Source organism: Erinaceus europaeus, chromosome 17 (assembly GCF_950295315.1).
Source record: "Erinaceus europaeus chromosome 17, mEriEur2.1, whole genome shotgun sequence".
NCBI lineage: Eukaryota > Metazoa > Chordata > Mammalia > Eulipotyphla > Erinaceidae > Erinaceus > Erinaceus europaeus.
Genome location: NC_080178.1, coordinates 4,842,496 through 4,858,681, shown reverse-complemented (window position 1 = coordinate 4,858,681; position 16,186 = coordinate 4,842,496). Strand labels below are relative to the sequence as shown.

General features: G+C 58.7%; 1 protein-coding gene across 1 annotated transcript; it reads left to right on the top strand.

Annotated features, from left to right (window-relative positions):
• The first annotated feature begins 1,958 nt into the window (after positions 1–1,958).
• STIP1 (stress induced phosphoprotein 1) lies at positions 1,959–15,766 on the top strand. Its single transcript, XM_007518548.3, has 14 exons — positions 1,959–2,084; positions 4,383–4,592; positions 8,245–8,386; positions 8,982–9,123; positions 9,631–9,799; positions 11,800–11,926; positions 12,057–12,159; positions 12,268–12,388; positions 12,788–12,884; positions 12,973–13,097; positions 14,720–14,756; positions 14,878–14,981; positions 15,092–15,264; positions 15,351–15,766. The coding sequence occupies exons 1-14, from the start codon at positions 2,076–2,078 to the stop codon at positions 15,421–15,423; spliced, it is 1,632 nt and encodes a 543-aa protein (XP_007518610.1). The 5' UTR covers positions 1,959–2,075; the 3' UTR covers positions 15,424–15,766.
• Positions 15,767–16,186: the final 420 nt, after the last annotated feature.

The following is a 16,186-nucleotide window of genomic DNA, read 5'->3' as shown; positions in this document are numbered from 1 at the left end:
CACACAAACACACACACACCCCCCTCACTCTCCTGCCAAGTTTCTTGCACTTCAGCTGTTTAACTTTTTCTTCATTTGGGGAGAGCTTGGCAATCGGGGGTCTGCTGGGCAGAGTGGTTGATGACAGGTGTGGCTCCCGCAGGCTCTCTGTCTGAGCCAGGCTCAGGGAGAGCTTGCTCCAACACAGCCCTTGTTTGTCTCCGCCCTTGAGGACAATGGCACAGAAATAGGAGCTTGAATCACACTGGAACTTGAGCGCCAGACCCCAGGAAGGCCCTTCTGTTCATGTTCCCGGTACTCTTTTATCTCACATATTAAAATTAGCTTAAGCACTGAGCTGAGTCCTGTGTTGAAGGCTGAGGGCAGGGCACCAGCCAGCCAGCCACCACCCCTGGAAGGGGTCTGAGTTCACTAAGACACTTGGAGAAGCCCAAATTGGTAGCAATTATAGTAAGAACACACGTTTCCCAAAGGTTTGGAAGTGACTCTTGATGCGGTGTCATCAAGGTTCGGGGTGCCAGTGGGCCAGGACCTGGCTCACGTTCGTTACATAGCAGATGTTTGATTCTTTGAGGAGTTTCAATACTATTTTTGAAAGCAACAGCAACACTCACAGTCCCAAGGTTTTGTGTAAAAGATTTGTTAGAACGAAACAGAACCGGAGCTGCACCCCAGCACATACAATGCCCGGTAGAACCTAAAATCTCAACACACTGAAGTCCAGCACTTTCATTCCTTGCCACCTCCAGGGGTTGCTCTTTATTTGTAAAGATCTACTTCTTTTGGGTGGAGGTAGATAGTATAATGGTTCTGCAAAGAGACTTTTATGCCTGAGACTCTGAAGTCCTAGGTTCAATCCCCTGCACCACCATAACTCAGAGCTGAGCAATATTCTAGTTTAAAAAAAAAAAATCTATTCTTGGTAGTGCTGGGGATTGAACCTGGGACCTCAGAGCCTCAGGAATCATATGCTGTCCCCCCCCTGCACGTTTTTTTTTTAATGCACATTTATTTATTTGTAAAGATCTATTTCATATGTCATAATTTTGCGTGGGACAGAGTGAAGCCAGGGAGGGCGGCCCTCTGCACCCTGTGCTCCACCAGCTGAACCACTTCCCTAGCCTGTCACCATCCATGGAGCTTCCCCCAGTGCTGTGCACCTCTCAAGGGGTGCAGGGATCAAATCCACACGCCCACCGCCATGCAAGCGCCCACCGCCGTGAGCTGTCTCTCTCAACCCCCGGTTGCCCTCAATTGGCTTCGTCCGTGTCCCTTCGGTCAGAGCCCCTTTCTGGGTGTCTCCAGCCCCGTGCCGGGCTGGGACCTGGGGGCGCTGACCGCCCCTCCCCGGAAGCCGTGGCTTCCTGCCCACTGGACATGCAGGCAGTGGCCGCAGCGTCCACGAAATGCTTCCCGCCCGCTGGATGCAGCCCGCCCGGGCCGCGGGTGCACGGCAGGCAGAGAGGCGGCCTGGCCGGTCCGCCACCGCAGAGAGAGATCACAACCTCCGCCTCCCATAAATCCCAGCAGGGCGGAAGCCCGCATTGCGCGGTAACAGGCAGCGACGCCCGCCTATCAGCACCAAGGATTGGCAACTCTCTGTCCAATGGGAAGCTTCCTTCGCCTGAAGGCGGTTCCGTCCTTGGGTTCCGCCCAATGGGAGAAGTGGAAATTTCCAGAAAGAACAGGACCAATGGGCGCGGCCAGGGCGGCCATGATTGGCAGACCGAGCCACCAATCACCGCCGCATCAGTCCCCTCCGCCCTCCAATTGTGGCCCGTGGAGGGCGGGTCTTGGGGAAGTGAAGCCAATGGCGAGGCGCGGAGGAGGCAGGCGCGCGGGGAATCTCTCGCCGCTGTCCAATGAGAGCAAAGCTACGTCGATGGACGAGTCATCCAGCCAATGGCGGAGGATCCCTGCGAACCCCGCCGAGGAGCGCGGCCAGTGAGCGGGCGAGGAGGGGGCGGGACCGGGGGGGGGGGTCCCGGCAGCTTCTAGTAGGTTCCAGAAGGCGGCGCGTGCGGTTGGGAGCGCGGAGAGGACAGACTCGATTCAACGGGGTTCCGGGCCGGGCGATGGAGCAGGTGACGGGGGAGGGGCGGCGGGCCGGGGACGGCGGGGTGGCCTCCGGGCCGGGCGGCGGGACTGGGCCCGGCGAGGGCGTCCGCGAGAGGCCGCGGCCCCGGGGTGGGAGGAGCGGCGGGCCTGGAGGCCTCCCGGAGGTCCGAGCGAGGCGATGGCGGCGGCGGCGGGCGGCGGCTCGGGGGAGCCGGGCGGGAGGCCTCGGGGGTGGGGGGGCCGGGCAGGGAGCCTGGGACCTGTCGGCGGGGAGCTTGGGGAGACGCGAGGCCTCGCCGCGGGTCGCTGCCGCTGCGGGATGCGGGGGGGGGGGCGAGGGGAGCCTCCCTGGGAGCCGGCGGGCCCGGCCGGGAGAGTGTGACCCCGGGGTCCCCGGATCCCGCCCGAAGCCGGGGAGCCGCCCCCCCCCCCCAGCTCGCCCCGGGCTGCGCCGACCGCCGCGGGCCTCCGCCTTTCCAGACCATTCTTTGAACGGTGCGCGGTTCCCGGGTTCGGTCCCCGCCCGGGGGCGCGGGGGCTGCAGCCGGTGGCTTGGGGGGGAGCCGCTCAACGGAGTCCCCCCTCCCCCCGGGGCCGGAAGGTGCAGTGGGCAGCTGTCAGCCGGCACTGGGGCCTGATGGGGTGGGGGGCAGGGCTGGCAGAGTCTGGGGGGCCGCCCCACCCTCCAGTTGTGGTAAAGCCGTTGCTCCTTTGGGTGCCACCGGGAGCCCCTCCGCTCACTGGGGAAAGGAAGGGAGGCGCAGAGAGGCCGGGGAGCCTGCCGCCCCGCCCCGGCCCGGTCCCGGTCCCGGTCCCGGTCCCGGTCCCGGTCCCGGCCAAGGAGAAGCGCCGTCACTCACCCAGGCGGAGGAGAAGAAGACTTGAAAAGCCGCGTTGCCTGTGAAAGGGGGAGAGAGAGAGACAGACAGACAGACAGACCCACCCTCGCCTGGCCGAGAAGCGGGAACACAGGCGGGTCGGACCCGGGGCCGCAGAGCCAGGGTGGGGACTGCTGCACGTGTCTCTGCCGCCCAGCTGTGGGAAGCTGCTGCGAGGTTTGTTTTATTTATTGGAGACAGACGGACAGACAGACAGACAGACACCTGCATCCCTGCTTCACCTCTGGCAGAGTTTTCCCCCTGCGGGTGGGGGGCTTGAACCCGGCTCCTCGTGGGCCCTGCCGCCTCTGCCACCCGGCCCCTTATTGTTTGCTTTGAACAGAGAGAGAGAGACTCACCTGCAGGACCTTGTCACCATTTATGAAGGTCCACACACACACCCCCCACCCCCCGCAGCTGGGGACCCACCAGGGGCTTGAACCTGGGTCCTTGTGCACTACAGCCTGCGCTCAACCAGGGGCGCCACCACTTGACGCCCCTGCCCCGCCGCCGCCCCCCCCCCAACCTGCCACTTGTCTGTTGTTTCTGTTTTCAACTCCTGAGGCCTGTATTTCAGTCTGCGGGAATATTCAGGTTGGACCCGTTTTCCTGTCCCTGGGGACCTGCTGGAAAATCCCCCTCCCTGCCGTCCCCACAGTGAGTGAGACGCAGGTGGCCTGACTCCCTGCCTGGCTGGGGGGTTGTGTTTGGTTTGGCCCCTTTTATATTAAGTTGGGCAGGTTCCTGCCTTGATCCTCTTAGACTCCTCCCTCAGTGTTGGGAGGCCTCTTCGGAGGGAGGGAGGGCTACAGAGGAGGCGGGGGAAGACAGAGAGGGGGAGAGAAAGACAGACACCTGCAGACCTGTTTCACTGCTTGTGAAGTGACCCCCTGCAGGCGGGGAGCCGGGGGCTCGAACCAGGATCCTTATACCGGTCCTTGTGCTTTGCTAACCCTCTGCACTACTGCCCGGCCCCCGTACCTACGCTGTACCACAGCACTGCTGAGCTCTGGTAGCCTGTGCTGGAGATTGAATTTGGAGCGTGGAAGTCGAAAGATTTTATTTGTTTATTCATGAGGAACACGGAGAAGAGAGATAAAAGAACCAGACGTCACTCTGGTACATGTGCTATTTGGGGATTGAACTCGGGACCTCATGCTTGAAAGTCCAGGGTGTTATCTGCTGCTCAGCTCTGGCTTATGGTGGTGCAGGGAATTGAACCTGGGACTTCGGAGCCTCAAGCATGAGACTCTCTTTGCAGAGCCGTTATGCTGTCTCCCTGCCCCGCGGACGCAGAAGTCTTTATACTAAAAGCAGCTGTCTCCTGGCCCTGTCCTTCCACTCTGGGTGCTGGAAAGGATTTGGGGCGGGGGAGACACGACCCTCGAGTCGTCGGCCGCCTCCCGTGGGGGCCCCCCGGAGCTCTGACGCCCCCTCCCTGCTCAGGTCAACGAGCTGAAGGAGAAGGGCAACAAGGCCCTGAGCGCCGGGAACATCGACGACGCCCTGCAGTGCTACTCGGAGGCCATCAAGCTCGACCCCCAGAACCACGTGCTGTACAGCAACCGCTCGGCCGCCTACGCCAAGAAGGGCGACTACCAGCGGGCCTACGAGGACGGCTGCAAGACCGTCGACCTGAAGCCCGACTGGGGCAAGGTAGGAGCGGGAAGCGGGGGGCTCGCCTGCTTGAATTCCTGTGAGAGGTTTAGTCGTAATTGTGAGAGGACGGGTGGAATTCCACACGGGTCCCGCCCTGGACTTCTGTGTCCCGTCCCCTCCCCTGGAGACGTCCCTGTCTCGACCCTTCCGGTGCTCCCAGGTCCCCGGTTCAATCCCCGGCAGCATGACAAGTCAGAGGCGAGCGGTGCTCTGGCCTTAAACGCTGACGAACATCCGTGTGGCATCGTATCGGAAGGGGGACCTGGCGGAATAGCTCGCTTGGGCGGTGTGCTTCTTGCCTTGTGCACAACCCAGCTTCAAACCCCCGGTCCCCACCTGCAGGGGGGGCTTCATGAGTCGTAAAACAGGGCTGCGGGCGTCTGTCTTAGTCTCGCTCACTTTCTCCATTTCTATCCTTAATTGGTTAATTTTAAAACAGGAGAAAGTGGTGCAGCCCACGGGGTGACATGAAGAAAGCACGAGGTCCTGCGGCGTGGCCCCTGGACACGTGCGCAGAAGTGAAGCTCTGGCTACTCACCTGTTACCAGAGCTCCTCAGCTCGGGCTCTGGGGCCGGGGTTGAACCTGGGACCTTGGAGCCTCAGGCATCCGAGTCTCTTTGCATAGCCATTATGCTGTCTGTCCCTGCCCTGGCATCTTGAATGAACAGTCTTTAAGAAAAAGAAAGGGCTGGCTGGGGAGACATCATAATGGTTCTGCAAAAGGCTGTCAGGCCTGAGGCTCCAAGGTCCCAGGTTCAAGCCCCAGCCCTACCATAAGCCAGAGCTGAGCCGTGCTCTGGTAGCGCTGTATATCTTTCACTGTTATTACAGATAGATAGAAGAGGGCGGGTTAGGTAGCATAAAGGTTATGTAAAGAGACTCATGCATGAGGCTCCAAAGTCCCAGGTTCCATCCCCCGCACCACCAAAAAGCCAGAGCTGAGCAGTGCTCTGGTAACCAAAATTTTTTCTTCTCTCTCTTTTTTTTTTTAAAGGAAAAGAAGGGAATCAGGCGGTAGCACAGCAGGTTAAACGCAGGTGGCACAAGGACCAGAGTACGGATCCTGGTTAGAGCCCCTGGTCCCCATCTGCAGGGGGGAAAGCCTCACGAGAGGTGAAGCAGGGCTGCAGATGTCTCTTGTCTCTCTCCCTCTCCACCTCACCCTCCCCTCTCAATTTCTCTCTGTCTCTATCCAATAATAAATAAAATATCTTAAAAAAATAAATGAGTAAATCTTCAGAGAAAAGCAAGCGCTATGCTGGAAATAGCTCAGCGGGCAGGTTCTTGGACTTGTTCCCAGGGCTCGGGTTCAAGCCTGGATCTGTGTATACCAGATGGTCCTCTGGGCTGGGCGGTGGACCACCCAGTTAAGCACACGTAGCACTGTGCAAAGATCTGGGTTCGAGGTCCCGGCCCTCCACTAGCAAGGGCGATGATGTTTCACAAGCAGTGAAGAAGACCTAAAAGTGTCCCTCTTTCTCTCTCATGTCTGTCTCCCCCAACCCTCTCGATTTCCGTCTGTCCTATCAAAACAGAAAGAAAAGCAAAAGACCAAATTGGTGTTTATTTTTTACTCCTCATGAAATAAAACGATGGGGTGGTAGCTCTCGGGGACAGCACGCAGGCCTTGCCCCACGCGGAGCCCAGGTCGGAGGAGCCTCTCTGCTGTGGTGGTCTTCCCTGCCCTCTACGTGTGTCTGTCCTTGTTTTCTTTATTTATTGCCTGCACTACAAATCCACTGCTCCTGGCGGCCTTCCCCCATTTTTTTGGATAAGTCAGAGAAGTTGAGAGAGGAGGGGAAGACAAAGACAGACACTGTAGACCTGCTTTACTGCTTGTGAAGCAACTCCCCCTGCAGGTGGGGAGCCGGGGCTCTGAACCAGGCTCTTTGGGTAGGTCCTGCCTGCGCTTCACACTGTGTTTGACCTGGTGTGCTACCACCAAGATCCACCTTTTCTCTTCTTTTTTATGAGAAATCCGAGCACTGCTCAGCTCTGGCTTATGGTGGTGCAGGGGAATTGAATCTGGGTCCTTGGAACCTCAGGCATGAAAGTCTTTTTCAGGGAGTCGGGTGGTAGGTTAAGTGCATATGGTGTGAAGCACAAGGACCAGTGGCTTAAGGATCCCGGTTCGAGCCCCCTGGCTCCCCACCTGCAGGGGAGTCGCTTCACAGGCGGTGAAGCAGGTTTGCAGGTGTCTTATCTTTCTCTCCCCCCTGTCTTCCCCTCTTCTCACCGTTTCTCTCTGTCCTATCTAACAATGACGACATCAATAACAATAATAATTACAACAACAAGAGCAACAAAAGGGAACAAAAAAATTAATTAAAAAATACTTTAAAATTTTTAAGAAAGTAAGTCTTGGGACCAGGCGGTGGCACACCTGGTTAAGCGCACAGATTACAGTGTGCAAGGACCTGGGTTCAAGCCCCTGGTCCCCACCTGCAGGGGGAAAAGATTCACAAACAGTGAAGCAGGGCTGCAGGTGTCACTGTCTCTCCCTCTCATTCCCCTTCCCTCTTGATTTCTGCCTGTCTATCCAATAAATAAATATAGTCAAAAATAAAAACAATCAAGTAAAAATCATTTTTAAAAGAAAGTCTTTTGCAGAGCCATTAGCTGTCTCTCCAGCCAGTATCTTTTTCTGCCTGTAAAGTGAGGCTTGCATCAGTAAAACCCTGAAATGAACACTCGGGGGGCAGGGGGGTGGGAAATTGTCTGCACGGGGACTCCCGGGCCAAGTGGCCGAGAAGCCCACTCGGCGGGACGGGCTGCAGCCGTGCTCCACTATCAGCAGCCCTGGCTAGGGGTCTGTCGGCTCCACGGGCTACCAGGCCCCGGCCTGGGGTCTGACCAAGGCGTGAGGCACGGTGAGCGCTCCTGGCTGCTGGCCTGGCACCCTGTCCTGCCGGGTGAGCGGTGGTGTTGGAGGCTCTGCCCCTCCCCTCCAAATGAGCCTCACTTGACCGTAAGGTAAACTGACGTGGAGGCTGCCTCTTTGCTCTTTTCCTGGTCGTGCGGTATCTGTTTTAATACTATATCCGGGTTTCTGGCTTTTTTTTTTTAATATCTATTTATTTACTTATTGGATAAAGATAGCCAGAAATTGAGAGGGATGGGGGAGGTGGAAAGGGAGAAGAGACAGACACCTGCAGCCCTGCTTCCCCACTCGTGAAGCTTTCCTCCGAAGGTGGGGCTCGGGGGCTTGAACCCGGGTCTTTGCACACTGTAATGTGTGTGTTTAACCAGGTGCACCACCACCTGGCTTTTTTAAGCTTGATTTATTCCAGAGAGAGACCAGAGCCACACTCTGGTAATAAGCATGGCTGGGGATGAAACTTGGGACCTCATGCTTCAGAGTCCAAAACCTCTGTCACTGTCCCACGTCCTGGGCCACTGGGGCTCAAAGCCTGCACCACCTTGCCTCTGCTGGTGGCCTTTTTCCGGTAGAGGGTGAGACACAGGGAGAGGAGAGGAGAGCTGCCTGGAGCCCTGCTCCACCGTCGGCGAAGCTCCCCTGTTCAGATGGCGTCTGAGGACGTGGGCCACCTTCTGTCTTGGTGACCCTCGCGCCGGTGTCGTATCGCCGCGGCGCAGCAGACAGAGTCCTCTGTGGTCACCAGGTGCATCTTTCTCCTCTGGCCCAAGGGCTATTCTAGGAAAGCGGCGGCTCTCGAGTTCCTGAACCGCTTTGAAGAGGCCAAGCGGACCTACGAGGAGGGTCTGAAGCATGAGGCGAGTAATCCTCAGCTCAAAGAAGGCCTGCAGAGCATGGAGGCCCGGCTGGCAGGTGTGTGCTCCTCCTCTTCAGTCCTTAAAAATGTCTTATCAAGGGGGGCGGGCGGTAGCGCAGCGGGTTAAGTGCACATGGCACAAAGTGCAAGGACCCGCAGAAGGATCCCAGTTCGAGCCCCTGGCTCCCCACCTGCAGGGGAGTTGCTTCCCAGGCGGCGAAGCAGGTCTGCAGGTGTCTGTCTTTCTCTCCCGCTCTCTGTCTTCCCCTCCTCTCTCGATTAATCTCTGTCCTGCCCAACAATAATAGTAACAACAACATCGATAAACAAAAAGGGAAAAAATGGCCTCCAGGAGCAGTGGGTTCATACTGCAGGCACTGAGCCCCAGCAGTAACCCTGGAGGCAAAAAACAAACTAACAAACAAAAACCTTATTTGATAGGAGCCCAAGGAATTGGAGGGAGGGCAGGGGGAGACCTGCTGCCCTGTTCCACCACTGAAGTGTCCCCCCTGCAGGCGGGGACAGGGGGCTCGAACCCAGGTCCTTGTCCCGCTGTGGTATGTGCACTCTACCAGGTGTACTGCCATTGAGGCTGCCATCACCCCTCGCCGTGTCCGGCGGCCTGACGGTGCGCTTCCTCCCTCGGCACAGAGAGGAGGTCCATGAACCCTTTCAGCATGCCCAACCTCTACCAGAAGCTAGAGAGCGACCCCCGGACGCGGGCCCTGCTCAGCGACCCCACCTACAGGGAGCTGCTCGAGCAGCTGCGCAACAAGCCTTCCGACCTGGGCACGTAAGTCCACGGCCGCCTGGAGATGATTGGTTGGTCCATCTCTAGAAAAGATCCAAACAGGAGGCCAGGTTCGCCTAGCAGTGTTGGCCCGCTGCCTCCGCTTTGCCATCCTTCCGTTCTGACGTTGTACTGGAGAGAGAGAGATTCAATGGCAGGGGCAGCCGGCTGTGGAGGGAGACCTGTCCAGTCTTGAGCTGCCACTTGAGTCTCTTATGACCTCTGACATCCTGCCAGCCTCCCCTTCAGCTCATTTTAAATGGTGTTTTTGGACCGGAGCACTGCTCAGCTCTGGTTTATGGTAGTGCGGGGATTGAACCTGGGACTTTGGAGCCTCAGGCGTGAGAATCTTTGAATAACCATTATGCTATCTACACCACCACCCCCTCATGCCTGATCAGCTTTGTTCTTTATGAGAATCACCGTGATTTGGGATTGAGCCTTTTCATTTGTGGAGAAGAGTGATTGGCTTTTTTTTTTTCTCTCTCTCTCTCTCTTAACCGTCACCAGGAAGCTGCAGGATCCCCGCATCATGACGACTCTGAGTGTGCTCCTTGGGGTAGACCTGGGCGGCGTGGACGACGACGAGGAGGTGGCAGCGCCCCCCCCACCAGCACCTCCCAAAAAGGAGACCAAACCTGAGCCCATGGAGGAAGATCTTCCAGAGAATAAGAAGCAGGTCTGCGTCTGTCTGTCTGTCTGTCTGTCCAATGGGAATCGCCAGAGATATTGACTGGCTGTGTTTATTCATTTCTTTTTTTAATGTTTATTCCCTTCTGTTGCCCTTGTTTTATTGTTGTTGTTATTGATGTCGTCGTTGTTGGATAGGGCGGAGAGAAATGGAGAGAGGCGGGGAAGATAGAGAGGGGGAAAGAAAGACAGACACCTGCAGACCTGCTTCACCGCTTGTGAAGCGACTCCCCTGCAGGTGGGGAGCCGGGGGCTCAAACCGGGATCCTTACACTGGTCCGTGTGCTTTGTGCCACCTGCGCTTAACCCGCTGCGCTACCGCCCGACTCCCGTTTATTCACTTCTTATTTCTGAGGTAGAGAGCGAGAGAATCCCCCGGCCACCTGATGCTGAGGGTCAGGCTCAGGAGTCCGACGCTTTATTCACTGTGCCTCCTCCTGGGCTTTAGTCACTTGATTTTAGTGCAGCCATTTCTTGCTCTTTTTTCAATTTTATTTATTTATTTATTTTCCCTTTTGTTGCCCTTGTTTTTTATTGTTGTTGTTGTAGTTGTTATTGATGTCGTTGGATAGGACAGAGAGAAATGGAGAGAGGAGGGGAAGACGGGGAGAGAAAGACAGACACCTGCAGACCTGCTTCACTGCCTGGGAAGCGACTCCCCTGCAGGTGGGGAGCCGGGGTCTCGAACCAGGATCCTTCCACCAGCCCTTGCTTTGGACCACCTGCGCTTAACCCACTGCGCTACCGGCCAACTCCCCCCCCCCTTTTTATATGTATTGTCATTAACATTTTAAAATTTTTTATTTATTAGTTGGGTAGGGACAGCCAGAAATCGGGAGGGAACAGATAGACACCTGCAGCCCTGCTTCACCACTTGGAAAACTTTCCCCCTGCAAGTGGGGACCAGGGTTCGAACCTGGGTCCTTGTGCACTGTAGCATGTGCGCTCAACCAGGTGCGCCACCACCCAGTCCCGGGGAAGCCTTTTTTCTTAAGGTCCGTTTGCACACCCTCTTAACTCACTCACACTCTGCTCTGGACCATATCTGCGATCCCAGGCTTAAGAGTCCAGCTTTTTGTTTATTCAGTGTGCCGCCTCCCGAGCCGTGAGGTGGTGGTGACGTAGGCCCTGGCTGACTGGTGAGCCTTGACGGTGGTATGAGCAATCTTTGTCCTCACCCTGGTCCGAAGGAATGCCGTCGGTGTCCGTCCTGGGGCTCCTGCTTCCGGGTGGGATTGGCTTGGTGTTGAACGTTGTCCACTTAGCAACTGTCTCCAGATCCGGCGGCAGGCGCCTGAGAGCCGATTATTTTCCCTCTTGTAAACGCCAACAGCAGATTGTTGCCAAATTTAGCACCTTTAAATGGGTAAGCGTTGGCTGTGTGGGGTGTCTGAAAGCTGGCTGGAAAAAGGCCCTCGGGTGTGGGTGGCTGTGGCTGTGGGAGACACCTGCCCCCAGCACAGCCTCTCTAGTCCTCGGGTGTCTTTGGCTGCTGTTCCCGACAGCTGTGGGGCCACCGCTCGCCGGGGCCTGGGCTGCGGGGATTTCCTCCCCAAAGAAGCCTGCTGCCGACAGGTTTGGGGGTGCGAGCCGACATGGAACCCTTCGCCGCTCGCTGTGGCTCACCGCAGCTTGGCCGGCCTGAGCGCCGTGACCTGGCCGTGGGCAGCTGCGGTGCAGGCTGGATTGGCTGGATCTGGGCTGCGTGTTTTCCCCGCAGGGTTATCACTGGGACGCGCTGTCTGTGTGACAGCTTCACCCTTTCTGGTGAATGTTTGCCTTTTGTTTTCCTGTGTAGGCGTACACACCCCTGCACCACTGCTCTGCTGTTCGTGAAGCTTCTCCCCTGCGGGTGGGGACCAGGGGCTTAAACCCAGATCCTCACACATGGGATAGGTCGCACCACCGCCCGCCCCGTGTGTCTGGACTCTGCTCTCCCTTGCTGTGGGTCAGGCCTGCTCAGTGTCCCCTTTCCCCAAACCCCACTAGGCGCTGAAAGAGAAGGCGCTGGGGAACGACGCCTACAAGAAGAAAGACTTTGACGCGGCCTTGAAGCACTACGACCGCGCCAAGGACCTGGACCCCACCAACATGACGTACCTGACCAACCAGGCAGGTGAGGCCCACGGACGGCGGGGGGTGCGAGGGCAGGTGGCTCTGGGGGGGGGGGGGGACCAGCCAGGCAGGTGAGGCCCGCAGGTGGCCTGGGGGGAGCAACCTCCGCTTCTGAACCTCCCGCCCCGCAGCCGTGTACTTCGAGAAGGGTGACTACGGCAAGTGCCGCGAGCTCTGTGAGAAGGCCATCGAGGTGGGCAGGGAGAACCGGGAGGACTACCGGCAGATCGCCAAGTACGTGTCCGCATCGTGCCCATGCGGGGCGGGGCGGGGCCGAGCAAGGGCGGGGCGGGCGGGCCTGCTGTCCCCCGTGCCCTCGCGAGTCTGTCCCGTCTCTGTCAGAGCTTACGCTCGGCTCGGCAACTCCTACTTCAAAGAGGAGAAGTACAAGGACGCCATCCACTTCTACAACAAGTCCCTTGCAGAGCACCGCACCCCGGACGTGCTCAAGAAGTGCCAGCAGGTGGGCGCGGCTCTCGGCTCTCACTGTGACGCTTGCGTTTCTGTGTCTGGGTGTTTGCGGTGAATCAGCTGGAGGCTCTCACACAGACGGGCCGGGAAGTGCCCTGTGCTGACAGCCCCTCGTCCCCGGGTGTGCGTGTTGCGGGGCCAGAGAAACAGTAGGGCTGTCCTCGTCTCACACACCGTTCGTTACCAGTTTCAAGCCCTGGTACCACATTCGAGTTGCCCTGGCTCCAGGGGAAGCTCTAGTTCAGTGCTGTGGGTGTCTCCCTCTGTTGGAATGAATAAAGATGAGTGAGACTGTGGGTGTGTGCAGCCCTGCGTCCCCTCCCCCTGCCCCAAACTCCATGTTGGAGAGCCAGAGCCTTGTTGAAATGACTGACCCGGGACCACCTCTTAGGCAGAGAAAATCCTGAAGGAGCAGGAGCGCCTGGCCTACATAAACCCTGATCTGGCCCTGGAGGAGAAGAACAGGGGCAACGAGTGCTTTCAGAAAGGTGCCTGGGCCTCCGAGGGGTAGGGCGGGCCGGGAGTGGGGCTGCCGCTGCCGCCTGTGCGACCTCTGACCTGCCCTGTCCCACCCAGGGGACTACCCCCGGGCCATGAAGCACTACACGGAAGCCATCAAACGGAACCCGCGAGATGCCAAGCTGTACAGCAACCGTGCGGCCTGCTACACCAAGCTCCTGGAGTTCCAGCTGGCGCTCAAGGTGGGCCGGGGGCGGGGGGCTGCTCTTCACCTTCCCCGCGAGGTGTCTCCCTGGGTTAGAGACCTGTGGTGCTGGAGGTGTGGCTGGCGAGTGTTTGTCTGCCTGTCTAGTCCTGGTTCTGTCCTGAAACACCTTTGGGCCGTGGTGCAGTTCCCACCCTCCTGCTCAGAATGTGCCCGTCCTCCCCCAGAGGAAACCCTGTGGGCTTGTGCCCGCTAGTACCCACTGCTCCCCTTCCTTGGACCCCGGCTCGGCTCCCGTGCTTTCGGGTTGGCTGCTTGGGTGACACTCCAGAGTGCTCACTGCCCAGCTCTGGCTGATGGTAGCGCCTGGGATCGAACCTGGAGCCTCTGGGGCCTCGGGCATGAGAATCCAGGGCTCGGCCCATCTCCAGCATCTCAGGTGACTGAGGTCGCATGAGTTCTCTCTTCCATTGATAAAGTGAGATGAAATGAAAACCCCGGGCTGGGTGGGGGTCAGGCGGTGGTACGCCTGGTTAAGTGCACACGTTACAGTGCTCAGGGACCAGGGGCTTGAACCTGCAGGGGGAGGCTTCATGGATGGTGAAGTAGGGCAGCAGGTGGCATTCCAACTCTGTCTCCCCCCACCACACACACACCTCGGTTTTTCAGTCTCTGTCCAGTAGATCAATAGACATTTAAAAAGGGGATCTATCAGGACCTGTCTTCAAGCCCCCAGTCCCCACCTACAGGGGTAAAGGCTCAGAAGAAGTGGAGCCGAGTGTAGGTTTCTGTCTGCATTGAAATAAGTAAATCAAGATTGAAAAAGGAAAAAGACAAGACAGCCTGAGGCGGGGCTCTGACACCGTCTCCAGGCCCCTGTTCTGCCCTGTCTGATCCTGAGGCCTGCCTCCTCATCCAGGGTTTCTTTCCTGTCGACTGAATACTGTTCTGGCGGGCACCGTCAGGACTAGAGCCCCGACCCCCGTCTTCTGTACACGGCCACTTCGTGCCTCTTGGAGTTACTTAGCTGGACTCCTGGGGGCCACGTTCCTCTGGCTCTGGTAGGGGTGTTGGGGCAAGGTGGCTGGTAAAGCAGAGGGTCGTTGCTGGCCACCTGCTAGGGTGCCACCTCTGGGGTGAGGGAAAGGAGGGGTTGCTTTGGCCGACAGCCGTATGGGGGTGGATGGCTCCTCTGTGCTACTGCTGCCTGACTCCCCAAACTCCGTGTTCAAAGACAGTGCACAGAGGACCTGTGTCTCCCAGCGACCATGTCTTTGATGAGTTGTCTGAAGGGCAGTTTCCCGACTGCTGAGCTCTGAGTCTCTGAGGTGACTGCTCAGGCCTAAGCGCCACCTGCCAGGTGTCTGTCAGGTTCCCCGCCTTGTCCTCGGGTCTGTCCTGCGTATCCTGTGGTGGTGATGTTTTCTGGCTTCTCCAGCTAGAAACATTCCCAGCCCTGGTTTTTCCCACAATAGCAGCCTCCGAGTCCAGGCTGCTTGGCTCTGTCTGTCTGTCTGTCTGTCTGTCTGTCTTTCCCTCCATCCTGTGTTGTTTTGGATGCTCTGGAGTGGCCCGGGGGAGCGTCATTGCTGCAGACCCGCTTCTGTCCCTGCACGGGCTCCAGCTCCGGGCTCTAACACCCCTCCGCCTCCTCCCCAGGACTGTGAGGAGTGTATCCAGCTGGAGCCGACCTTCAGTAAGTGTCTCGCTCTCTCTCGGCAAGCACCAGCCTGGGGCGCCGGGGGCTGTTGGTGGGAGAGCAGCCTGTGAACTGCTTTCTGGCTGACGCCCCTGCCTCCCCGTCCCCCCGTCCACAGTCAAGGGGTACACACGGAAAGCGGCCGCGCTGGAGGCCATGAAGGACTATACCAAGTCCATGGACGTCTACCAGAAAGCCCTGGACCTCGACCCCAACTGTAAGGTGGGCCCCCCCCGTCCCCGCGCCAGCTCTCCCGCCCCACCTGCCCCCTCGCCCCTCGCCTGGAAGCCCCAGGCCGGCGCTGATGCCACCTCTGGCTCTGTCGGCCGCAGGAGGCGGCGGAGGGCTACCAGCGCTGCATGATGGCACAGTACAACCGGCACGACAGCCCCGAGGACGTGAAGCGCCGTGCCATGGCCGACCCCGAAGTGCAGCAGATCATGAGCGACCCCGCCATGCGGCTGATCCTGGAGCAGATGCAGAAGGACCCCCAGGCACTCAGCGAGTGAGTGAGGGTGCGGCAGGGGGGGGGGGGGAAGCCTCGGCACCAGGGCCACCGGTCACGGGCGCTGACGCCGCTCCTCTCCGCAGACATTTGAAGAACCCCGTGATCGCACAGAAGATCCAGAAGCTGATGGACGTGGGCCTGATCGCCATCCGGTGATGAGCAGCGGGGCCCTCCCCCCGCCCTCGCACGGAGGAGCCGGGGCCGCGGCGGAGGGCGCGAGGGGCAGCCAGCGTTGGCTCTATATTTATACAGACTCCCCACTCACGCCGCTGCCTCTGGGTCCCCCGCACATGCATGGTCTCTTCTGCCGCCCCGAGTTCCGTGTCTCCCGGCCCCTCAGTCGCCGTCTCAGCTGCTCTCCCATAGTCGGTTATTTTTTATTTAGGGCGGTGGGCACCTGTGGGGAGGAGTGTCCTCCCCAGCCTCAGGTCCCAGCTGTCTTCACGTTGTTACCCTGACTCCTCCAATAAAACAAGCCAGTCAGGCGTGGTTATACCAAGCTCTGTCTGAGTGCTTTCTTTCCACAAGTGGCTGCCCGATGGCAACCAGAGCTGCGCTGTGTTGGGGGGCCATGGGGCGAGGCTGTGGTCTTGGTTCCTCAGCTTCACTGGGTGGTCGCTAGGTGGTGCTGTGGCCCCGGGAGTGGCCACAGGCCCCTGCCCAGAGCAGCACCTGATGGGGTTCAGATGGAGATGGGGTGGAGAGGGCTCATGCTCCTCAGCGGAGAAGTGCAAATACACGCGGGCCTGGCAGCTGCCTGCCAACCCTCACCTCTCAGGCATCGCCCCGAGGAGGCGTTGCCGATGCTCCAAGAGTCGCTTCTGGGTGGGGATGTGAGGTGGCAGAGGCCAAGCCACTGGCCACACTTGCTGTGCCTGGGCTTGTGTGAGAAATGGCTTCTCCCCCCTCCTGCCACGTG